This window comes from Hermetia illucens, chromosome 7 (genome assembly GCF_905115235.1).
Source record: "Hermetia illucens chromosome 7, iHerIll2.2.curated.20191125, whole genome shotgun sequence".
Taxonomy (NCBI): Eukaryota; Metazoa; Arthropoda; class Insecta; order Diptera; family Stratiomyidae; genus Hermetia; species Hermetia illucens.
This window is the reverse complement of record NC_051855.1, coordinates 4,817,703-4,843,784: the sequence shown is the minus strand read 5'-3', so window position 1 is coordinate 4,843,784 and position 26,082 is coordinate 4,817,703. Positions and strand designations below refer to the sequence as shown.

The window sequence follows — 26,082 nt, the reverse complement described above, 5'->3', positions numbered from 1 at the left end:
AGAGAGCGGTCGCGAACTCGCACAACGACCACATCTAGAAATGACGTGAGTCTTGGCTTGCATAGGACCTTTTCGTGGCGCATTATTTTGATTGACATCAGTGTCCCCATATGGGCTTTCAGCCAGTTAAGCATGATTTCCAGCAACATATCAACAGATATCGGTTCCTCAATCTTCTCGAAGGTGCGTCCTCTACCCCCCAGAAGCACGCTGTAGCGCCGAAAGAGTCCGTAAGCTTAATGGCGACCTTGTACAGATTACAGAAGCCTGAATGTTCAGATCATTTCGGACCGGTAACCCATTCGTCTCATCCAAAACTTTTTTGCTAATTTGCACACCTTTCGGGTTCTTCGATACCTGTGCAACGCAGCGCAAACCTTCCATAGATTCATTCTACATTGCGAAATTTAGATTTCCAATTCGTCTACTTGGATGACGTTCTGCTCGCCTCCTCCACTAAGTCAGAGCATTTGGCATGTCTCGAGTGCATTTTTCAACGCTTCGTTCACCATGGTGTTGTTCTCTCAATGTTGATGAAATGTAAATTTCTCCAACCGTAGGTTTTGTGATCTGAACCAGCTGCCCGGGCTTTTGAGACCACGCATGTTTATGCGCAGGCCGGGTAGGTGGGAAGTAAACGCCCACCCGTGGATAAAAATTGGCTATGGGAAGGATACCCAGAAATAAAACCAAACATGGAGGAGCAGAAGAAGAATGAAGTTACGGTGCAGGGCTTCGGAAACCCAGTGCCGGCGGTTTTTGGGAGTGAGCAAGCGGGCTCCCGGCCGTCAACATCCAACGACCGCAGTGCCTCAGTAGTGGGAACCTTGGCTACTGTGGCATCTGATGTTACAAGCGTACGGGAGGAACTTGAACTGGCTCCAGTGAAGGATCCGTTCAGAAGGAGCTCGATTTTTCGCAGATCCCCTCCCACACGGGCACAAGCCCCCACGATCGCTACCCCCAGTGGGAAGCGTATAGCGGGAGACTTCGATGAGGAAGAATCACTGACGCCGATACACCCGTGCGATGTTTTGGGCAATGATCAGTGTGGAGCTGCCTTTACTGCCCTCGGTAAAAAGATCATGGAGCTGTGTGAGTTTATAAAGGAGCGCAGGAACATTCACCAAAATATAAGGGCCATGATAAGAGGCCTCCGTTTGACGTACGGCAAGGCCCAGGATGAACGAGTAGGGAAGTCGCCGATTGGAAAAGTGAACCAGGCAACTCAAGCAACGCCGGTTCAAAACACAAAAGGGGAGAAACCGGGGAAGAGGCTGCGCGAGAAGCTGAATGACTCAACAGGCCAGCAAACCCCGAAAAGAAAAAAGGACTCAACTCCCAAAAAGGCGCAGTTCATGAAAAGTACGTCTGAAGCTGCCAGTGAAAATACTGCAGCAGCTACCTCGAGAAAAGGGATCGAACCTTCAAAGGCGGATGCGGAAGCTTGGAGGAAGGTAGAACTGCGGAAAAGAAATTATCGGAGGAAGATTAGACCGGAGGTGATTTTCATTTCCAAACGGGGCGAAGGGTCATACGCCGACATTCTCAGGAAAGTGAAGGCAGACGCCGAACTCACCAATTTGGGAGACAACGTCAGCCGCATTAGACGGTCGCAGAAGGGAGATCTTATGTTGGAACTTAAGAAATCCAAGGAAGGCAACCGCGGACAGATTCTTAAGCCAAATCGGGAAGACTTTAGGGTAGGAAGCCGACATAAGAGCTAGCAGGCCGGAGATCACTATAATCTGCAAAGATATAGATGAAATCACGATGAAGGAGGAGGTTTGCGAAGCGTTGGAGAAACAGTTCGATCTTGCCGGACTACAAGAGTCAGTGGTGAAAACGCTAAGGAAAGCCTATGGGGGGAACACAAACCGCCGTCATCAGCCTACCAGTGGAGAACGCACTCAAACTGTTAGCAGCAGGGAGAGTGAGAATAGGCTGGGTTATGTGTCGCCTTAGGGAACAGGTGGCGTTAAAACAGTGCTTTAGATGCCTTGGCTTTGGTCACATTGCGAAGTCATGCACTAACTCAAATGACAGGTCAAAGCAATGCAGGAGATGCGGAGTGGAAGGCCATATCAGCAAGGACTGCGGAGCTGACCCAAATTGTCTACTGTGCAAAGGAAAGGAGGGTGTGGACCATCGGCACATTGCGGGCAGCAGCAGGTGCCCGGAATACAGGAGAGGCCTTAGCACGAATCGCAGATGAGGTTAATACAAATCAACCTCAACCACTGCGAGGCGGCGCAGGATCTACTCACGCAAACCATCCGCGAGAAAAACATCGATGTGGCCATACTAAGTGAACCATACCGCGGTGGTAGCGTTTGGGTCAAAGACCAAACGGCCCAAGCAGCGCTGTGGACTTGTGGAGAACAAGCCTTCCAGGAAAAAATGGAGCACCCGGAGGAGGGCTTCATCAGAGCGAAGGTGAAGGGCATCCACATCTACTATGCTCCACCCAGCGCTACACTCGTCCAGTATGAGCGGATACTTGCTGCTCTTGTTTTGGATACAAGAGGACGTTGGCCGATCATAATAGGGGGCGATTTCAATGCGTGGGCTCTTGAATGGGGCAGTCGGATAACTAACGTCAGGGGACGTGTTCTCCTCGAAGCATTCGCGGAGCTGGACATGGTACTGGCGAATGTTGGGTCTTCGTACACTTTCCGGGGAAGGGGCCTGGGGTCTATAGTGGACCTGACATACGTGAGTGCCACTTTAGCCAGTAGAATCGCTTGGCATGTCAGTGAGGACTATATTCACCACCAGGCAATCTGCATAGAGATCAAGGGCGGATCGAGCTCGAAGAAGAGTTTTCGCAGAATGCCGGGTGGTATGCTTGGCTGGACAGTGAAAGCTTTCGAGGGGGACACGTTTTCCGCGGTGCTCAAATCCGACATATCCCTGAATGGTACGGCTGGAGAGAAAGCCACCCAAATCATTCGATGGGTGACGGAAGCATGCGATGCTACTATGCCCAGAAGGCGATTGCTCCCCAGTAGGCAACCCAACTACTGGTGGAACAACGAAATCGCAAGTTTGCGAGCCGCATGTTTTCGGGCAAGGAGGATTTGCCAGAGGCTCAGAGGAAAACTCGGTGGCGACGGTCGAGAGGAGGCACACAAGCAATTGCGTGGCCGCCTAAAGGAAGCCATTCGGAGGAGCAAAAAGAACTGCTTCAAACAGCTGTGCGGCCATGCTGACATAAACCCTTGGGGCGAGGCTTACAGAGTGGTGATGAAAAAGCTGCCGAAATCACCCCAGGTGACCTGTCCGCGCCTCCTGAAACACATTGTTACCACTCTGTTCCCTCACCACGAAAATAGGGGAAGGCAAATTTTTGTCCAGCTAAATGACGACATAATACCGCCTGTAACTGTGAAGGAGTTGCAGGAAATATGTGGTAGGTTCGGTGACTACAAGGCCCCAGGTTTGGATGGCATCCCCAACCGAGCTTTGAAACTGGCAGTGAAGACTAGGCCCGAACTTTTCGCCAACACCTTCGAGGCGTGCTTAAAAGAAGGAATATTCCCTGCCCAGTGGAAAAAGCAAAAGTTGGTGTTGCTTCCGAAGCCTGGCAAACCACTTGGAAACCCAGCGTCTTATCGTCCTATCTGTCTGTTGGATACAATGGGGAAGATGATGGAGAAAGTCATCTACAACAGACTCCTGCCCATCGTCGAAGCCAGCAATGGTTTGTCGGAACGCCAGTTTGGTTTCCGACGCGCCCACTCTACGGTGGACGCAATTAACATGATGGTAAACCTGGCAAAAGGTGCACTGATTGCTGGCGGCTGCTGTGCCGTGGTGGCGTTGGATGTCAAAAACGCATTCAACTCTGCCAACTGGAATAGAATTAAAGGGGCATTGGCTGACATAGGTCTCCCCGGATACTTAGCGAATTTGGTGGAAAACTACCTCTCAGAGAGGACTCTCTGGTACGGGACGAATGAGGGCCCCAAAGAGTACATTATCACAGCCGGGGTACCACAGGGATCGGTACTTGGTCCCCTGTTGTGGAATATCATGTATAATGGGGTGCTTGCTCTTCCCGTCCCAGAGGGGACTACGATTGCCGGCTTTGCTGATGACCTAGCTGTGGTTGTTGCAGGAAAACACTCAGAAGATGTGGAGGTTTACGCAACAAAAACAGTGAGAGCGGTAAAGTCCTGGCTAGAAAAGGCCGGGCTGACCTTGGCGGACGCGAAAACGGAAGCGGTCTTAATAACGAAACGCAGGAAAAATAACACTGTAAAAGTGGAGGTCGGTGGACATACGGTCGTATCAAAGCCGGCTATCAAATACCTGGGGGTAATAATTGACACCAAATTGAGTTTTAGGGAACACCTAGAGTATGCATGCCAAAAGGCAGCCAGTGCCACCACGGCACTTGCAAAAATGTTGCCAAATATTGGTGGGCCGAAACATTGCTGGAGGTTGGTGCTAGCCGGAGTGGTGCGCTCCATCCTGCTCTATTCGTCGCCTGTGTGGGCAGAGGCGCTTGCAAACTCTCAGAGATGGAAGCAGGTGAACTCGGTTTACCGGCGGATGGCTTTGAGGGTTTGCAGTGCTTTTAGAACCACATCAGATGAGGCAGTATTGGTGGTGGCAGGCATGATCCCGGTTGATATTCTGGCCAAAGAAATGAGTGTCCTGTACAATGCAAGACATATGGAGGGGCATGCACAGCATAGAAATGCGGCAAGGTCAGAGTCGCTTGATCTCTGGCAACGCAGATGGGACGAGCCTGCGAAAGGTCGGTGGACACACAGGCTCATTCCCAACATTAGGGTGTGGCTTGAGCGAAAACATGGGGAGACCAACTACCACATTACCCAGTTCCTCACGGGGCACGGTGGTTGCTACAGGCAGTATCTGCACCGCTTTGGGTTGGATGATTCTCCGCACTGTCCCAGATGCGATGGCATACCGGAGGATCCAGAGCATGTGATGTTTCACTGCCCACGATTTGCGATGGAGAGAAGGAGCTTAAACCAGGTGCTGGGCAGGAGCGGGACCCCGGAGAGCTTGGTTACTGAGATGCTGGAGTCCGAGGAGGAGTGGCTTGCGGTTGGCTCCGCAATCATCCAAATGCAGGAGGAGTTACTGAAGGAACAAAGAAGGAGGAAAGCTGCAAATAGGAGAAGGATGAGTGCCTAAGAGCAAACCTACCCCGCGAACTAATACCTCAATGGTGGTCCCGCGGGGCTGGGGCTGGAGAGACCGGGAGTGGTTTTTAGTGGGTGTGAATTCCACACGCGCCCGCTGTAGTTCCGCCGTTCGGGCGGCGGAGCTGTGGCGGACGTGTCTTTCTAAGATTTTCCACCTCGGTGTACGCACAAAAAAACACAAAAAAAAAAAATTCCCTCAATAGGATTCACCCCTCGTTGTATTCGTCGATGCCTCAGACAGACAGAATCAAAGCTATTAACCGTTGAGTTTTTTCTCGAAACAGTTGAATCCCACTAAACGAAATTACAGCACCTACGATCGTGAGCCATTAGCCGCGTATCTAAGCATCAAATACTTCCGTTTTATTCTTGACTTTCCTCTAACCTTTATAGGTCACTTTACTTCGGACATTCGACATGGGTCCGGAAAGGACTTAGTGACCGGCGTTTTATCCCGGATCTCAGAGATCAACATCCCAGTCACAATTGACTTTTCGGTTCATATGGAGTGGAGGCAGGTTCTGCATGATCTTTGGAGACAATATTTATGAAAGAAGCCTTTGAGTAAGGATTTTTCTTCTGTTGATATTCTTTCTGGTACTTACTTCTCGTTCTGAACATGTCGAGGCAATATGTCTTAGGAGACACCTTCCCCTTAGTGTGCTCAGCCGGATCTTACACAGTCGAGCATACGTTCAAAACAGTTGGATGTTATCGAAAGGTCGCCTTCAGGTTTATTGTTATATTTTCACTTTTGAGCACTTTTACTTTTACGCATATTACTACTAAATTTTTCTCCTCTCTGTCTAGACGTCTTTCCATCATAGTCCCTCCTCGACATGTGAATATTTGCCTCGTCCTATTTATAAAAGGAAGTGCTGCGAACATTAGTCGGTCAATCCAAGTAAAAATGACGCTAAGGATCTACGGATTAATTGCTTTCCTGTTCCGCCATTCGCACCTTTGATTCCGCTCGAATATGGTTTATTCTCCGAATCTTTCTTGATTTTCCTTTCGTCACGTCTTGTGGAATAAAAAAAAACAAAAATCATCGTCTGTGTATCTGAGTCCAGTGCAAGTGCGTGTGCCTTTCCTCAACGACGACAGATCTGCCCAGAACCCTTCCAACAAGCCTACTGATTCCAGCAAATTTCTGAGTTTATCACAACTCACTGCTATTACGCATAACCTTAACGGTAAAAAGTCAGCAGGCCTAGATGGAATTACGAATTTCGTCTTAAAAAATCTTCCAGTAGCCTCCATTAAGTTCCTGCTTGCGGTTTTTAATAACTGCATTAATAATGGCTACTTCCCATCCTCTTGGAAAATAGCCAAAATTATAGCCATTCGGAAAGGAGGTGTCTCCTGTGAACCTGGTAAATTCAGACCCGTTTCACTTCTATCTAACCTGGGGAAGCTTTTTGAGAGAGCATGGACCGTAGGGCTGGTCCAACACTGCAATCTTAACAACATTATTCCAGACCATCAGTTCGGTTTCCGTGCTAAACACAGAACACAGCACGCCCTGAGCTACCTCCACGATACTGTGGCCAGCAGACTTAACGTCAATAACAAACCCACGGTAGCTTGCGTTCTGGATTTATAAAAGGCCTTTGATTCCGTCTGGATAAACGGGCTAATCTATAAACTGATCAAGTAAGAATTCCCAATCCCCAGTTTCTTCGAGGATAGACATTTTAACGTCAGTGTCGGAAATGAGATTTCCGATCTCTTGCTGGTTACTTCTGGGGTGCCGCAGGGATCCATTTCTGGTCCTACTTTATACAATATTTTCACTGCTGATGTCCCTTCCCCTGAGGTCGGTACAGAACTTATGCAGTATGCCGACGACACACTCGTCTACTTCTCTAATTTTCGCCCAGACAAGGCAGTTAGCGATATAGAGGATTACTTGGTTGACCTCTGCTACTACTACCAGAGCTGGGGTATTAAAATTAACTCAACCAAGACACAAGTCTGTGTCTTCAGGAGGAAATCTACATACTCGGGATCTAGATCTATCCACAGGAAGGCTAAACGCCTGAAACTGGAAATCGGGAATACAATAGTAAGAGGGTCGAAATCGATCAAATATCTAGGAATCAATTTCAACGAATTCCTAAGATTTAACGACCATGTTAAACTCGCCATTGGAAAAGCAAATGGTGCATTGCGCAAGATCTACTTTCTTCTTCGCAAAAAAGTGGGTCTAAGCACCAAAACTAAGCTGATCCTATATAAGACCTTCATCAGGCCCATCATATGCTACGGAGCCCCTTCGTGGATCACTTGCTCTTCGAAAGCCATGGATAAATGCATGTCTTTCGAACGCCGTGTATTAAGACATTGCACTAGATTGTCTTACAATTGGAAGACTAAGAAGTGCCGCAGGAACGCCATAGTATACCGGCGAGCAAATATAGACCCCCTTAGAGAATATATTCTCAACATTACGGAGCGGTTTTTCAATAAACTTGAAAACCATCGAAACCCAAAAATTAGAAGACTGCATGAGCAGGGCAAAACAATCCCACTAGCGACTTTCCTTAGGCCGTGCCAGATACTGAACCATGACCTAAAATCAATAATCCTGTCCCTCTTCGACACACCTTGCCTGGCAGGAGTGCAAAGAGGCTAAGCACTATATGAATATTAAGTGCTATTGTATATAGTAGAATTAAGTATTTATGTAAGTAAATATAAGTAGTAATAAGGTAGATGCAAGTAAGTAAAACAAAACCTTCTCGCGTCATTAGTGCGGACGCAGTTTTGAAAATAGGTTAAGTAATGTTTTAATTAAATACAAAGCCAAGGAACGTTGTAAATTACAGTTTGTTTTTACACAATAAAGTTAATTACAGAGAAGGTCGGGTAGGCCAAACAATGTATAGTCACCCATTGTAATAATTCTAAGCTAGCTAAGCTAATTCTAAGCTACTTTTAAGCAAAATGTATCAGATGTAAGACACTAATTGGAAATAAATAAAATGAAATGAAAAAACGACGACAGATACGACAGCACACTAAGAGGCCCCAGAGAATGGATCCCCGGGAAATTCTTCTGCACCCAGGTCATTCAGGCGCCTGCTTCTGCTTTCATGTAGAGCTTTCGTTCTCGAGTCTGGAAAACCCTCCCTCAATATGCTGCCCCCGGTCCTGCTTGGTTGCCGCAACCTTTTTCAAAGATGATCTTCATGCATATCAGCCGGAAATCCTCCCTCTCGGAAACACCCTAACCCAACGGTCCAGCGGAAATTGTGTGCAGCACCTAAATTCAAGCAAATGTTCTAACCCAATAAGATTATATACCGGAGATTCGTCTCCCATTTCTTGAATTGGTATGGCGGTAGAAAAGCATGGCGTATTTTCGATGTTCTTCAATCATTTACGCATGGAAAATTTTATGCATTTTTTATGATGTTGGCATCGTGTATGGATATATGGGATGGAAAAACATATACAAGGAAACTATCTAGGTGTCATCATCACACGCGCCAGTTAGCTACCTCGCAGCTAGCCTGCGTATATGCAATGATACTTCGTGCCGCCTAGAAGCTCCATTCGCTTCTCCTATATGTAGTCTTTTTGTCCTGCTCCTACGTCATAGATGTTAACGGCTACCAGCGGACCGTTTCAACATACGACCCCAAAGCGGACTTACTTGAAACAACCAACTTGCAGATTAATGGGGTTCAGTCCCCTGACTTGCGCGTCTGGGTAAGTCTAACATTTTACTCGCTCGCTTCCATAGCTCAGCAAACCGAGAATTCCGCAGTGCCACTGCGCTTGCGGAAGCGGAAATGTAGTTAGCGAAGGTATATCTCTTTAACTAAATTTTAATTTTTGCCTCCATATTTTCCAGCGGACACTTTTTGAGATTCCTCGGCAATTTGTTTGATTCTTTTTTTAACGTTTTGTGTGAAAACTCCCCCATACACGCAAAAGGGTAGTGTAAATTTTGTTTTCACCAAATATAGTCATGTGGGGTATCAAATGAAAGGTGTCGGTTAGTATTAGGTTGTTGCATATGAAATGGCCGATTTGGCAATCAAGTGAAGTTAGTTGCGATTGTGCTGTATCAAACCACCAACCAGGAACATTAACAGCGCATTTGGAGCTGATACTGTAAGCGAACGAACCACATGGCGTTGATTCGGAAAATTTCGGCCAGGCGACCTAAACCTTCAAATTGAGCCACATGGGCATCCAGGACCATCGATTGATAACGACGAGCTGCGAGTGCTAGGCGAATCCGACACACGTCAGTCTGTGAGGGACATTGCAGGGAAACTGAGCGTACACTATTCAACAGTTTCGCGGCACATGCAACAACTTGGAAAGGTGAAAAAGCTCGACAAATGGGTACTGCAAACCTTTACGGAGCAAAACATGGCGCTTCGCATGGACATTTGCAGTTATTTACTCTCCCGCAACAGAAGCAACGTCTTTTTGCACATAATAGTGCCATGTGATGAAAAGTGGATATTATACAACAATCGTCGCCAATCAGCGCAATGGCTAGATGCTGATGAGCCACCGAAGCATATGTTGAAACCGAGCCTCCATCCGAAGAAGGTAATGGTGACTGTTTGCTGGTCTACAGCTGGAGTTACCCACTATTCTTTTTTGGCATCTGGAGAAACGATAAATGCACAGAAATACTGTGCCCAACTCAAGGAAATGCACCAAAAATTGAGTATTCAATGACCGAGATTGGTCAACAGAGATGGTATGATACTCCTTCACGGCAATGCACGACCTCATGCATCCAGAACAACGGTTCAAAAGTTGAACGAATTGGAGTATGAGACTCTGCTTCATCCATCATATTCACCGGACCTTTCGCCAACCGACTACCACTTTTTTAAGCATTTGGATCATTTTTTGGTGAAAAAACAATTTAGGAACGAAGAGGTTGTCAAAATTGCCTTCGACGAATTTATAAACATCCGACAGTTGGACTTCTAGGAAACTGGCATACATGCTCTTGAATCTCGTTGGGAGAAGTATTTTGAATCGACTGGCACCTATTTTGATCAAATAAATTTTTGTAAGCTTTACAGTCGCTTTAAATTTTAGTACCAAAACGGCCATTTCATTTGCAACAACCTAATAGTTTACAACGGGTCTTAGCACTAAAAGCTCTACAAAATCTCCAAAATATGGCCCAGTTTCTGACCTTTCGAATTGTCCTAGCAAATACGTCTTTGGAATCTTTGTAGATTTCAAAGGCGCATTTGATTACCTAAGTTGGTCGTCTGTGTTGTCCAAAATTTGTGAGTGTGACTGCCAGGAATTGGCTCTGTGGAGGAGCTACTTCCATGGCAGAAGAGCATTCGTCCAAGGTGTCAATGAGCGTGTGTGGGTGAACGTGGAGCGCGGCTGTCCACAGGGATCTATCGCAGGTCCATTTATATGGAATCTGATGATGGATGAACTGTCGGGTGAGCTTTCGACCGTTGCTGAATGTGTTGCCTACGCGGATGATCTCCTCATTCTTGTTGAGGGGAACACTCGGCGTGAGGTCGAGCAGCAGGGTACTGAGTACATGCGCATCGTTAACTCGTGGTCTGTAAAAGTCGGCGTCGCGGTCTCAACGAAAAAAACCGTCGCGACGATGCTGAAAGACTACCTGCGTCGTACACCATGTGTTAAACTCAATGGAGTTCCATTGAAATACCGGAAGAAAGTGACGTACTCGGGAGTCACGATCGGGGAACGCATGTACTTGGCTCCGCACCTGCGCGAGCTCAAGCCACGATTGACTAAATTGGTGTGTATGTTGAGGCGAGTGATGAGGTGTGAGTGGGGTCTAAGCAGGAGAGCTGCTAGATCCATTTATGTGGGACTCTTCCTGGCATGTTGTGCGTATGGGTCCCCTTTTTTTGTATGATTTTGCGTTGACGGTGCAGGGCAGGCAGTTGCTCTACGCTTGTCAGCGAGTGGCGTTGTCATCGTGTCTTCCTGTATGTCGTACGGTCTCGACCGACGCCATGCAGGTCTTGTTGGGTGTTCCTCCTCTTAATCTGGAGGTAGTCCGGCGTGCCACGGCCTACAGGATCAGGAGGGGCGTCAGTATTAATCAGGTTGAGGGCTAGGGCCGCTTGCGGTCAAAAAGGTGTTAGACGAGAGTGTAACATCTAAGTGGCAGCTTAGATGGAACGAATGTGGGAAAGGTCAGGTCACATATAAGTACGTCAGATATGTGTCTGCCAAAGGAAGTTTCGTCGTGGACTTTGGGCTTGAGATGGGCTTTCTCCTGACGGGGCATGGTAGCTTGAATGAGTTTCTCTTCAAGCGGAACCTTGCTTCCAGTCAGGGTTGTATTCTGTGTGGGGCTGACTCAGAGCACTGGTTCCATGTTCTCTGTGTCTGTCCGGCGTACTGTGACATCCGCAATCTAGACGACATGAGCGTTCGTGTGGTGAACGGTATCTTTGATTTTAGCCAGTGCCTTGCTAGCAGTGAGACGCTTCGATGTGCTAATGTTTTCGCGCGTGCTGCCTTCCAAAGAAAGAGGGAGTTTCTCGACGCTGCTTCGCCTGCGGTTGTTGGGTGAATGGCCTTAGTGGCCATGGTGGATAGCCACCAGTCCTGTGTGTTATGTGTTTGTGTTGTCTTGTGATGTCCTGTGTGTTTTGTGTTTGTGTTGTCTTGTGATGTCCTTTGTGTTGTGTTGTACGCAGAGCGGTAGTTAGCTGGTTAAAGGTTCCGTTGCGGTTCTCCGCCTCGGGCTGATTCCAGTTAACCCGTTGGGGAGTTCCGTCTCCACGTACTCGTGGAGGGCGATCAGACCCGAGGCAGCAAGGGACTCATCTGAAGTGGCTTCGGCCGCGAAGCCTCACCGGAGGTTGTCTGGTACCATGGGAACCGAGACGGCCCTCTGAGAGCATTTGCTCCAGGAGAATTCTTGGAGGATGTGTTCTCGGCCCGGTTATTTGCGGTTGGCCCCCTAGTGGGAGTTTCATGGTGGTTGTGGTTATGCCTACATCGCGGGCAGAGCTCCTCGGAGCTCAAGCGTGGAGTTGCGATGTACAACTCGGGTGCCGTACACATTAGTTTCGGTAGAGGTGTTAGATAGGCCTCGCATCCACTGGTATAAATGCTGAGCCTGCAATCCGTATAAACCAGGACCGCTGTACTTGCATGGCGGGGCTCTGATTGTGGTCACAAATTCAATCCGTAGCCGAAGAGGACCGTGGGATTGTGCCTGCACGGCAGGTACTCACGTGAAACCCCCAGGACTTTCATGACCTTTCGAATGACGTACAAATATTTGTCAGCAGAGGAAGCAAATAATGGTCTTAAAATAAAAAAAAAATATATTTAATTTTTGATTTTACAAGCTTTTTTATTCTTAATTTGGCAACAAAATCATTAATTGCTACATCTAAAACAATAAAACTTAAATACCTACCTACCCCATAGTATATATATCGTATTGTTTGGACCAAAAAACGTGGGACTAAGTTGCTCTCCGTTTGCCCCGGTCCAGCGCACAAGTGGATGTGGGTTTAAGATCCTTCATATTCCAAATAGGAGCGTTTCTTTCGGTGACGCTGCTGCCAGGGCAGAGGTAAGTCAGCGTTTGATGAGTTGCCTCTGCCCTTGACGAAACCGTTAGTCCCTCTTTTTGGCATATATCTTGTTACGCATTGTGCTTATGTCAATGTCATGCACTCATCTCAGCCGGAATTCTCGTCTTAAATTTCAATTGCATCAACCTTTGACATGCCCGTAAGGTAAATGCACTGCGGCATGGTGCTGACAACAGAACTACATTACATTAAGAAATCGTTCCACAATTGATCGCGAAACAGGTAACGGTTCAAGTGCGGTGTGTGTGGCTTTTTGCGAGTCTTTAAGATTGTAAGCCCATATCTTTGGGTCTTCTTTCAATTGTCCTGATGTCGCACAGTTGATTCAAAGCGCACAAGAGTTTTGGTGGATAAATGGATCGACCCAGTAAACATAAACGTCTTAGGTGAGTTTCATCCTTGGAGTTCAGAGCTCCAGATAGTTTCGGATATATCCGTCCAGTGAGCTATCCAGTGTGGCAGTCACCATCATCAACGGCGCAACAACCGGTATCCAGTCTAGGCCTGCCTTTATAAGGAACTCCAGACATCCCGGTTTTGCGCCGAGGTCCACCAATTCGATATCCCTGTTTGGCGTCCTGACCTACGCCATCGCTCCATCTTAGGCAGGGTCTGCCTCGCCTTCTTTTTCTACCATAGATATTGCCCTTATAGACTTTCCGGGTGGGATTATTCTCATCCATACGGATTAAGTGACCCGCACACCGTAACCTATTGAGCCGGATTTTATCCACAACCGGACGCTCATAGATTTCGTCGTTATATAGGCTACGGAATCGTCCATCCTTATGTAGGGGGCCAAAAATTCTTCAGATGATTCTTCTCTCGAACGCAGCCAAGAGTTCGCAATTCTTCTTGCTAAGAACCCAAGTCTCCGAGGAATACATGAGGACTGGCAAGATCATTGTACAGTAAGAGCTTTGACCCTATGGTGAGACGTTGATGTGATGTTGTTGGTTGGTTGATTTTCGAAGCTGACGTTGCCACCATATATTTTGTCTTGCCTTCATTGATGTGCAGCCCAAGATCTCGCGCCGATTACCGCCTGCTCGATCTGGATGAAGACAGTTTGTACGTCTCGGGTGGTTCTTCCCATGATGTCGATATTGTCAGCATAGGCCAGTAGTTGGGTGGACTTGAAGAGGATCGTACCTCTTGCATTTACCTCAGCATCACGGATCACTTTCTCGAGGGCCAGGTTAAAGAGGACGCATGATAGGGCATCCCCTTGTTGTAGACCGTTGTTGATGGCGAATGGTATTGAGAGTGATCCTGCTGCTTTTATCTGGCCTCGCAAATTGGTCAGGGTCAGCCTAGTCAGTCTTATCAATTTCGTCGGGATGCCGAATTCTCTCATGGCGGTGTACAGTTTTATCCTGGCTATGTTATCATAGGCGGCTTTAAAGTCGATGAATAGATGGTGCAACTGTTGTCCATATTCTAACAGTTTTTCCATCGCTTGCCGCAGAGAGAAAATCTGATCTGTTGCTGATTTGCCTGGAGTGAAGCCTCTTTGGTATGGGCCAATGATGTTCTGGGCGTATGGGGCTATCCGGCCTAGCAAGATAGCGGAGAATATCTTATAGATTGTACTCAGCAACGTGATACCTCTATAATTGCTGCACTGTGCGATATCTCCCTTTTTATGTATGAGACAGATAATGCATCGTTGCCAATCGTCAGGCATTGATTCGCTGTCCCATACCTTGAGCAGAAGTTGATGAACCACTTGGTGTAATTGGTCGCCTCCATATTTAACTAATTCGGCTGTAATTCCATCGGCTCCTGGCGACTTATGATTTTTAAGTCGATGAATTGCACGGATTGTTTCTCCTCTACTTGGTGGTGGCAGTATTTGTCCATCGTCTTCAGTTGGCGGGACCTCCCACTCGCCGATGTTCTGGTTGTTCAATAGCCCATTAAAGTACTCAAGCCATCGCTCCAACATGCCCATTCTGTCGGAAATTAGATTTCCCTCTTTGTCTAGGCAGAATGAGCATCGTGGTGAATAAGGCTTCATCCTGCTGACTTGTTGGTAAAACTTCCGCGCCTGCTGCGGCTGCTCCCTGAACTTTTCCAGTTCACAGACTTGTTGGTTCTCCCAGTCTTCCTTTTCCCGTCTGTGAAGTCGCTTCACCGCTCGACAGAGCTCGTGATAAATCTCTGCGCGTGCCCGCGTTCTTTCAGAATGCAACATTACTCTGTATGCAGCATTCTTCCGTTCAGTTGCTAGCTTACAGTTTGGCAGTATTCTTTCGAAAATGGTTCCACTGATGAAGGATGTACTTTCGCATATTTTGTAATGCAACATTGACTTTTATCATCGTAAGATAATTTCTTTTTTGGTTGTTCCATGTGATTTTTAACACTGGTCACCTCACGCAATGATTAATAACTAACACATCGTTCAATAAGTCCCGGGACTAACTATGAAAACAACATTTTATCGGCAAAATTTTTTATTATTCACCAACATAATCTCTTTCAAGGGTTATACAATCATTCAACGCTTCTCTAACTTTTCAATGCCATGTTTGTAGAATGATTTGTCTTTTAACTCAAAATAAGCCTCAGTAGCAACGATCACCTCCTCATTTGAGCCAAATCTTTTTCCCTGGAGTATCTTTTTGAGATCCGCAAGCCAGCAGTCGCTGGGGGCCAGATCCGGCGAGTACGGAGGATGAGGAAGCAGTTGGAAGCCTAATTCGTTGAATTTGGTCATCGTTTTGATTGACTTGTGGCACGGTGCGTTGTCTTGATGAAAGATGACTTTCTTCTTCTTCATGTGTGGGCGTTTTTTCGCTATTTCGGCCTTCAAACGATCTAATAACACCATGTAGTAGTCGCTATTGATGGTTTTTCCTTTTTCGAGGTAGTCAATGAAAATTATACCATTCGCATCCCAGAATACGGACGCCATCACTTTGCCGGTCGACTGTTGTCTTTTTGGACGCTTCGGGCAGCTTTTACCGGTCGTACGCCATTCAGCTGACTGCCGACTTGACTCCGGAGTGAAATGGTGAATCCATGTTTCGTCCACTGTCACATATCGACGCAAAAAATCCTGTTTATTGCGAGTAAACAGTGCCAAACAGCTCTCCGAATCATTGATACGTTGTTGCTTTTGTTCCATTGTGAGCAAACGCGGCAGCCATTTGGAAAAAATCTTTTTCATAGCCAATTTTTGGTGCAAAATAGTAAATGCACTACCAGTTGATATGTTCACCATCTTAGCTATCTCGCGCACTTTCATTTTGCGGTCACCCATCACGATTTTCAATACTTGCTTGGTGTTTTCGGGAGTTACTCCCTCATTTGGCCGACCCGTACGTTCCGCATTATTTGTATCGCGTTTCACGTCGAAAACCACCGACAAATGGTTGTTTTCGACGGCGTAGAGTCCGGATAACGTTTTTCAAGCCATTGCTGAGCTTGAACAGTGTTTTTTCCCCATTAGAAAACAATGTTTTATCAACACACGAAACTCGATTTGATCCATTTTTCACGATTGCAAAGGTAGCGTCAGTTTAACCACTATAGCTTTCTTGGTTATGTTTCGAATTACATCAAATTTTTACACATCTTATCTGAAGGTTGGTACTTCTGAACCTTGGTATATAAATGGCATTATTAGCGCCATTTCTACGCTAGTCCCGGGACTTATTGAACGATGTGTTAACTGTACATATTACCACCATTTTATGATTCTAGAATGACCTAAAAATCTAAAAAATATGGTAATATACATACTATTAACTTTATTTAAACATCGATATGGAAGGTATTTCGAGGCCTAGACACTGTATAATGGCAACTTTCAGAGTTTTACGTTGATTAGTTTCGGGGAAAGGGTCCGAGAAAGAAATTAACACCTTACCGTCCCGGACTCCACCCGTTTGCATCAGATATCAAAACTGTTCGAAAGGTACTAATCAAGACCCTTCATTTGAGGCACCATATAACTATATTCGATACAAAGAAAAGTTGAAACCCCGTTTTATATACTTCATGCAGGAGTCACTTGTTTGCCACTCTTCGCTTGGTCTGTGTAGGCTTGAAAGCGCTTGGAATCGATCCGATCGAGTGTCGTCTGTTTTGACTGGCTTGCTTGCTCAGGAAACACAAATGCACTCGCAAACTTGTTAATGGCGATGTTTGGTCCGTCAGACTTTTGCAGAAGTTCATATGTTTTCCGTCAGGCGGCAAACATATGGATTCGGCATCAAAACACCATAAAGTTCAGAGAAATAGGGAGGTAGTTTCGGCGTCGTCGTTCATCTGTATTTTTCATAAATTACGATATGAAACAAAGAAATACATAACGGCCACTGTTAATGTACGATTGACGATACGTAAACATTTGGTGACACCAATTTTTCTTACGCTAAGTGACACTTCATTATGCGCATGATAAATACGGTTAAGCGAGCGGTATTCAGTCATAAGTTCATCGCGAAGCCGTGGAACTTATCCTTCTGTTTGCGCGAAAATCAATGACTGAATAACCGATGCCCGGTTTTAGGCCGTCTTAATAATAATAATAATAATCGTTGGCGCAGCAATCCATATTGGATCAGAGCCTTGAATTGTGTTGGAGCACTCCATTCAAGACCGTAACGGTACAGTACAGGATAGCCTGTAGGAGGCAATGTGGTCAGCATTGCGCCCGTCTTAGTACTTATTTGTTTTAACTTTAACTTTAAATTAACCTGTATAATCACTTACTTGAGTATGAGGTCTATATCCAAATGCGGGGAGAGATTATTTAAGGCCAAATATTGACGATTTAGGCACATGTTCGAAAACAAGTTCAGTTGATGTCGGTAGTAGTTCAATATGGCGGTCTCCTCTTTACGTCCCATAGACATCCCTTTCGCTAATTCCGTTATAGATTTTGTTTTCTAAGGGAAGAGTTTGGGGAAAAAAGGAAAATACGAAAAATATAACCCAATAACAGGATCAAAGCTACAGTGTCTAAGTTGTTAAAGCACTTACCAACTGTCCTTTCCATTGTAAATACACTTCATATTTCTTCTCGTTCCTATCTTCCTTGTCAAGACTACCACCACGTCGTTTACCTTGAACCGCTCCCGTATCCGAAATGCTACGTATCAAAGCTGTTTTATCCGTTACACTATTCTCATCAGCAAAATCTGTATCTTCCTCCTCCAGGATCAATACAGGAGGTAATTCCTTAATGTGCGTTTCAATTAAAATATCTGAATTTTTCAAGCTAAGTACACTTTTGCAAATGAGCTCCTGTGTAACGGCAATAGCTTTTCGATTTGATACACACAGATCAGATAAATAGTCTAGGAAGCGTGAATCCCAATTTTTCATATTTTTTCGTACAAGTCCTACGAAGGTTTCGATTTCGGCCGCGGTTATATGTTTCTCAAGAAGCTTACGATTATTATGAAGAAGAGCGGTGATGGTGTCCTCGGCTAGGATGTCATAGCCAATTTGTTTTTGCATCAGACCGAAATGTTTTGCAATGTATTCCTGTGGAAGTAGAAAAATGGGAGAGGTTAGCTACAGAAATTGAAGGACGATTAGAATTGTACTAGTATAAGGCTTTGCGCTGCTCAAAACTCCTAAAGAATAGAGTTCTAACCCAGGGAGGAATCATAGAGGGCTAAGAAATTAACACCTGATTCGGAAAGTACTAATAGAGATCTTTCATTTGATACTCTACATGACTATATTCGGTGGAAAAAAAAATTTTACATCCCTCTTTTGCACAAATGAAGATCACCGTCCTAAGCTACACGGCATAGAACGATGTAACTCACTCCATGGGTGAGCATTCACACATCCTACCAAATTTGATGTCAATCGTTGGTGAGAAAAGTGTGTGTGACAGACAGACGTACAGAACTTCTATGACACAGCTGCTATAAACCGCCAAACTAGCCCCAGTAAAACCTGACGACTAAAGCATAATTCAAATCCAAGCTGAAAAGAAATGTATAATTTAAGGACCGTTATTCGCAATCTAGCTGGCCACCGGTATAAACGGTCTCGAGTACATTTGAGAGAAGAAAGGGGGAATCACTATAATGACTACAGTCTGAATATGCTTCCCGAAGTGGGATAACCCATTAAAAATATTCGTTTATCATGAAAGCTGTGTAAAGTGGATAGAAGTTTGTGGTTTAGGAGTCTGTAAACTTCAAACTTCTTTAAGCTCCTCCATAACAGAATCGAGCAACCCTAGAATGATTGCTTTATCAAACTTGACCCGTGAATTTTGTGCCGCATTGGAGCTGATAGCTACAAGGAGGCGCGCTCTGAAGTCTTAGGAAGAAGGTTTAGACAGAATTTTGGCTGATTCCAATTTAAATTAAAAAGCATCACAATAACATAGTGCGGCGCTACGCACCAACGAAGTCTTCCGATACAGAGGAGAGTGGGATGATGTATATGAACAACTGCACTTAATACAAAAGAAGCGTTGTAATAGCATGTTGTTGGGTTCTCGGTGGTTGCAACACACGAGGCGCTAACATCGACCTCCAAGGGACCAGTTAAAGGCAATCAACTATCGAGGAATATCCATAATGAGTCAGGCAGCGAAATATTGTTATAAAGTCTAAAAGGAAGGAACAATAAATAAAAAGCAGCAGCAGCACGACGAAAGAAAAATCGAAAATACCGAAGAATTTAACATCTCCGAGAACCTTGGTAACGGCGACCAATAACAAGAAGTGCTAGCAAGCAAACATCGAACTTAGGTCCCACTGCTATCTTCCACCCTTCTGAAAGGCAAGTACCGTCATCACCAACGATGCTTTACGTGTAGAATGATTGTTAAAAGTGTTGAATGCCTATAACCACGACGAGCAGGCAGTTCGCCGGTACATACTTTCTTTGCCATGTCAAAGACAGTCGCAGAAAACGTCGACCGGTATGGAGCTAGCAGCGCTTCGACTCAACATAATCTACCCCGTCAGTCAGCTTTTTCGTTCTTTTTTGAAAACTTGGGTTTAACTCAAAAAAGAGGAGCCCGTGGATTACAAAAGAGGAAGTAAATTGCTTCCTAAGTGGTCTGGTCCGTCACCAAGTGGGTGCGGACTCGGGACTCCCAGCATCCTCAACAAAAAGTCTACTCGATCTGACTGGTCAGGCAGGCGATCCAGTCAGGCCACAGCCTTTGATAATGAGCAGTATCATTGAAGTGGCACAAGCTAATGTCCACAAAGGTGCAGATATGTGACTTCTTCACGCGCATAAGTGCATGAAAAACATAATTTATTGATCTAGGCAATCATGTTACAATTTCTTATGTTCGCCCGAAACAGCGTAATATTAGCATCAACTTTGAAATTCCTGAGCTAGGTTGTACAACAAGAGGGAATATTCTTAGAATGTGTGTGCAAACATTTGTAAATTAAGCATGTAAGCAATTTTGCTAGTATTTAATATCTGTTTGTTTTTTTATCGAAAGGATAAAGCCCATTTGATATGCCACCAAATGAACTTACAGTAATTAACAGGCGGGTTTTCGGAGCTACAGTGTCTGGTTTCTATCAGCATGTTGAGGGCGGCGGTAGACTACTCGTCGACAAACCGGACCCATCCCGGCGTGCGGATGCATATGCATCGGCGACATTCTCCATTTCATTTTTTTTTCGCACCCCGAAGTTCCCAGTGCTCTGAGGAAGACGGGACAGCAACCTTGTCGTTCGCACCAAAACAATGTGGCCGAGGAGAACTTCCAAGTGGTGGGACCGAGATACGCTGTATTGACTATGGTTTACTAGCCGCGATGTAGTAGGCGAATGCTCCAAAGGCCTAATCAGGACCATCAGACTCGAGTCTGTACAGGAACTCATTTGAAATGGCAATATGTCCGTAGCAGGGGTACACTGGTATCATGGAACCTGGATAGCCCCTGAATTCACATGTCTCATGTGCGTTCAGCTCGGTTATAGTGGTTAGCTTCTAGTGGGAGTTTCGTGGGGGTTGTGATTACGTTCTAGCGAACAGAGACCTGGGCTTGCCGTGGTGTTGGATTTCAACACGGGGGCCGTACTTCTTGGTTCGGTAGAGATTTAGGTATACCTTGCATCCATCAGTATAAATAAACTGACCCATGCACTCAGTATAGACTGGTACCGTTGTGCTTGTCTCAGCAACTCCGACTGTGGTCACAAAATCCATCCGTGTTTCAAAAATACCATGGGGTTAAGTCAACTCGACCAGTACTTGCGTAAAACCACAGGGATGTTCCCGCCACAAGAAACGGCAAACGACGGCAGACAACGTTTTAACCAGTTCCAGAAGTTTTTGCAAGGCCACTCATTCACAGGTTTCATCGACAATTAGCGTCTTGTCTACGATGCCCAGACACTCTCTGGCAAAGCCCTTCCCATAGAGACCCATCCGCTAGGCTATATACATTGGAACATCAGCTAACTCTTCAGTATGTGAGGGGTATGGGCACGGGAATATTTACTCTCGCACATGTACACCGCAACCTTGAAGTTCAATCTGAATCTAACACCAACTCCGCAGTAATCCCTCATCCTAGATGAAATTAAACACACACAACACTAACCTGATTTTTACGGTAATCCTGTTGACTCAATCGCAATATTCTGTAACACAAACGAAATATATACTTAAACGGTGCATTTTTCGGATCATTCAATTCATCCAATCGTAAAAACGGACCATCACCAGCTGCAGTTTCCTGAAATGGTCCCTGCAGAATCTTAAACAATTGCTTGAGAATATATTGCTCCCTGAGCAATTTCTGCCGATCGCGGATGGGATTCTTAATAGTCAACTCTAAAGCTTTGGATTTATTCTGATCATTCTCCATGCCAGCGATGAAAAAAACAATATCCTGCAGCAAGGATATGAGCGAGCGTCGCTCGTTATTCGAGATGGTGCCCCCATCCAAACGGGCACTCATTGCCGCCAACACTTTACAAGCATCATTGGCAAAATCCAAGTCACGAACTTCAACTGGCGAGACAGGAATGAGGGCGAAGGCTTCCTTGTCCTCTTTGATTGGCGAACAACAAACTTTCGACATGACCGGTTTGTCGTCGTCGACATCGATTGGAATTGAGGTGGCGTGAACCCATGTGTTGGAGCACAAATGGCGCAATCGAACGTAGCTTGACTGCGGCACCAAACTGTCTGCTCTGGTCATGGTTGTTGGATCAAGTTCGAAAACGGAGGCGATGTCGCTTGAGTACGGAACGGAAACCAGACGATACTGCTCGTTTCGAGGACGATTGTCTGTAATGCAAAGAGGAGAGTCTTTATTCTTCGGCGATTTTACTTCGTAACCTGACCTACCTGAACTTATCGACTCTCCAGTGTCGCTGAGTATCGATTCACTTGCGTCTATCTCGGCCGCCAGATAATATCCTGTTGCCAGATGTTTGAAACGATATAGGGAATTCCAGTGGCCGGCGCCCCCACGACAAGAATCGTGCTGGACGACTTCAATCTCCCACAAAGCTTTGCTGCTCGTCGCGGCAGTTGCACTTGTGCGGCCTGTTGTTCTGAGGAACACATGTTGCTGCTTCTTGTACTCATCCATGGTCAAGAACTTTTCCTGCTCGGCGTGGAATAGACGTACTACATCGCCACCTTTCAAGATGTGCTCCTGATTCTCCTTGTGTTCCATGAACAAACTTATCTTCCACGACGTTGACGAGTTAAGGACATTTACTTCTTTGCTGCCAGGATTGTCGGGTAGCTCGTAGTTGGCGGCAACATGTAAGTTCTGCTGGTCAGCATTCACGGGGTTTAGGATGACCTTGTCTCCGACGACGACATTGTCGCCCGTCGATCGTAACTTGTAGAAAGGCATTATGTACCACCAGGAGCCCTCGTTACCATTTGCGTCCAGATATACACGGATCGCATTCTTTTCGAGGAGCGACGGTAGGCGCTTGTTTACAGTCAGGTACTTGTTCGATTTAAGATGGAGAAGCTGAATCACACTGCCATACTGCACGACCGTGCCCAGGAGCTTCTTGTTCTCCGATTCGTTCTGTTTCTTCTCGATTTCCGCTGCATGCTAAGAGGTGAGAATAAAAGTACGTAATCAGGGTTGAATCAAGGCTGGACATGGTCTGCTCACATGTAATCGCTTAAGTAGGTTAGCATCCGTGTTGGAGTTGGCGCTCTGCTTGGCCGCCTTCCAGAACTGCTTCTGGGCCGAATATCGGTTCATAGGACATATTTTGATGAGACAATCTGAAAACAAATTTCGTTAAATTTAGTTGTAAGGTTTCTATTCAAGTGCATGCGAACCTCGAAACTTTTTGGGAGGCGCTCCCAGGTCTCCTGCTTCCGGGCATACCACCGTTCGATCATCGACCAAGCTGTAAGCGGAAGAAAAAGCGATAAAAATACAGCTTCGATACTAATTGCCGCGATAAGGCCCACTCACCCAAGAGTACTCAAGAAACCACAAACACTTCCCTCTGCATAGAGGGACACTACGTCCCCCAAATGGAGGAAGCTCGCCGAGCCGATGATGCTGTCGCCCATTGCTCAGCTGCTGACACGGTCTCCTCAAGCGGAGGGCCAGACCATCCAGGGCCTATCACTGCTCGCCAGCAACCTTCCGTCCACCAGTTTTTGTCAGTTCCAGCGCCAGTACCAGATGTATCTATGAATGCCTACCTAACATGCAACTTTCGATTTTTATCTCATCTCACTGTGAATGGGCCTGGAAAATAGGAAAATCTCTGAATGACTTCGCGCACCCACCCCCATCCGGTATACACAGAATACATCGAAAAGAAACAACCCTCCCGGTGAGAACTGTGTGAATAACACCCCCGTGAAAAATCACACCAATGGGCCGCTGCCGTTACTTACGATTTAATCTTTTTCTGTTTCAGAACCCCCGCAGACGCGCCGGTACACGCTGAGGAACTGGAAAACTGCACTTGTTGCTGCGGTAGAATCGATTCCAGGTAAATAGCCCAGTGAAGGATTAATGCCGCAAGGAGTGTTTCCGGCCAATCGATCCCTGTAGAGTTCTTACAAGCTGTCAGAATCTTATGTGACAGCGGCACCAGTTGATTCCCATACTCGGCAGTGAGCTTTTTATTCTGATTGGAATTTGTAGCTGCTGCCATCTGTCGGACGCTAGGTTCGGTATAATGTGAAAGTTCTTCGTATGTAGGCGATTTAGCTTGGTTTAATCTGATATGCGAGTAGATGGCGCGGTGATATTCATTTCCGTTCAGAATATAGTCATTTGCGGAAACTAACGCGCTCGGTTGTAATAGAATCCGTTATTTTTTTGGCGGTTGACTAATTTGAAAATTTTTCGACAAGAAAGTGGGCGAAACGCGCAGTTTATTCTTCTCGGGGCGAATTGAAACTATTCGGGGAACGGCAACAGCGTTGTTTGGTTATTAGTTACGCTAGATCTAGTTCAGGAAGAGATTGATTGATTGATTTATTTATTAATATTCATGATTTGCTTGATGCAGAAACTTAGTGTAGAGGCACAGTAGCTTAGCCTACTTTTCAACTATAGTAACGGTGGACAGTTTAGCTATTTTGTTTTTTCTATGAAACTTTAGAAGTTGTTAATACTTGTTTTCGCGTGAGACGACTTGGGATATTACGTGACAGACTCTTTTCACCCATAATCATTCAGAGAAAGTCCTTCGCTTAGATGCGTTTCGCAATTTTCTCCTTTAGCGATGTAAGTATCCTTTGTTGTATGTATTGTTCATCCATTTATACATAAACACGATATTCGTTATATATATATAGCAATGCAGGAGATGCGGAGTGGAAGGCCATATAAGCAAGGACTGCGGAGCTGACCCAAATTGTCTACTGTGCAAAGGAAAGGAGGGTGTGGACCATCGGCACATTGCGGGCAGCAGCAGGTGCCTGGAATACAGGAGAGCCCTTAGCACGAATCGCAGATGAGGTTGATACAAATCAACCTCAACCACTGCGAGGCGGCAAACCATCCGCGAGAAAAACATCGATGTGGCCATACTAAGTGAACCATACCGAAACCGCGGTGGTAACGTTTGGGTCAAAGACCAAACGGGCCAAGCAGCGCTGTGGACTTGTGGAGAACAAGCCTTCCAGGAAATAATGGAGCACCCGGAGGAGGGCTTCATCAGAGCGAAGGTGAAGGGCATCCACATCTACAGCTGCTATGCTCCACCCAGCGCTACACTCGTCGAGTATGAGCGGATGCTTGCTGCTCTTGTTTTGGATGCAAGAGGACGTTGGCCGATCATAATAGGAGGCGATTTCAATGCGTGCTCTTGAATGGGGCAGCCGGATAACTAATGTCAGGGGACGTGTTCTCCTCGAAGCATTCGCGGAGCTGGACGTGGTACTGGCGAATGTTGGGTCTTCGTACACTTTCCGGGGAAGGGGCCTGGGGTCTATAGTGGACCTGACATACGTGAGTGCCACTTTAGCCAGTAGAATCGCTTGGCATGTCAGTGAGGACTATACTCACAGCGACCACCAGGCAATCTGCATAGAGATCAAGGGCGGATCGAGTTCGAAAAAGAGTTTTCGCAAAATGCCGGGTGGTATGCTTGGCTGGACAGTGAAAGCGTTCGAGGGGGACACGTTTTCCGCGGTGCTCAAATCCGACATATCCCTGAATGGTACGGCTGTAGAGAAAGCCACCCAGATCACTCGATGGATGACGGAAGCATGCGATGCTACTATGCCCAGAAGGCGATTGCTCCCCAGTAGGCAACCCAACTACTGGTGGAACAACGAAATCGCAAGTTTGCGAGCCGCATGTTTTCGGGCAAGGAGGCTTTGCCAGAGGCTCAGGGGAAAACCCGGTGGCGACGGTCGAGAGGAGGCACACAAGCAATTGCGTGGCCGCCTAAAGGAAGCCATTCGGAGGAGTAAAAAGAACTGCTTCAAACAGCTGTGCGACCATGCCGACATAAAGCCTTGGGGCGAGGCTTACAGAGTGGTGATGAAAAGGCTGCGGAAATCACCCCAGGTGACCTGTCCGCGCCTCCTGAAACAGATTGTTACCACTCTGTTCCCTCACCACGAAAATAGGGGAAGGCAAATTTTTGTCCAGCCAAATGTCAGCATAATACCGCCTGTAACTGTGGAGGAGCTGCGGGAAATATGTGGTAGGTTCGGTGACAACAAGGCCCCAGGTTTAGATGGCATCCCCAACCGAGCTTTGAAACTGGCAGTGAAGACTAGGCCCGACCTTTTCGTCAACACCTTCGAGGCGTGCATAAAAGAAGGAATATTCCCTGCCCAGTGGAAAAAGCAAAAGTTGGTGTTGCTTCCGAAGCCTGGCAAGCAAC

General features: G+C 46.2%; 1 protein-coding gene across 3 annotated transcripts in view; it reads right to left on the bottom strand.

Annotated features, from left to right (window-relative positions):
* LOC119661016 (inositol 1,4,5-trisphosphate receptor) overlaps window positions 1-23,810 on the bottom strand; it is a 104,158-nt gene extending 80,348 nt beyond the window's left edge. For all 3 annotated transcript variants that reach the window (XM_038070164.1, XM_038070165.1, XM_038070166.1), the window contains exons 1-7: window positions 23,630-23,810; window positions 23,196-23,477; window positions 23,057-23,127; window positions 22,884-22,999; window positions 21,339-22,820; window positions 17,774-18,280; window positions 17,504-17,679 (exon numbers count right to left, since the gene is read on the bottom strand). In XM_038070164.1, the coding sequence (XP_037926092.1) occupies window positions 17,504-17,679; window positions 17,774-18,280; window positions 21,339-22,820; window positions 22,884-22,999; window positions 23,057-23,127; window positions 23,196-23,296 (2,453 nt within the window). In that variant the 5' untranslated portion in view covers window positions 23,297-23,477; window positions 23,630-23,810. The remainder of the gene's footprint in view (window positions 1-17,503; window positions 17,680-17,773; window positions 18,281-21,338; window positions 22,821-22,883; window positions 23,000-23,056; window positions 23,128-23,195; window positions 23,478-23,629) is intronic.
* Between the last annotated feature and the right edge of the window lie 2,272 nt (window positions 23,811-26,082).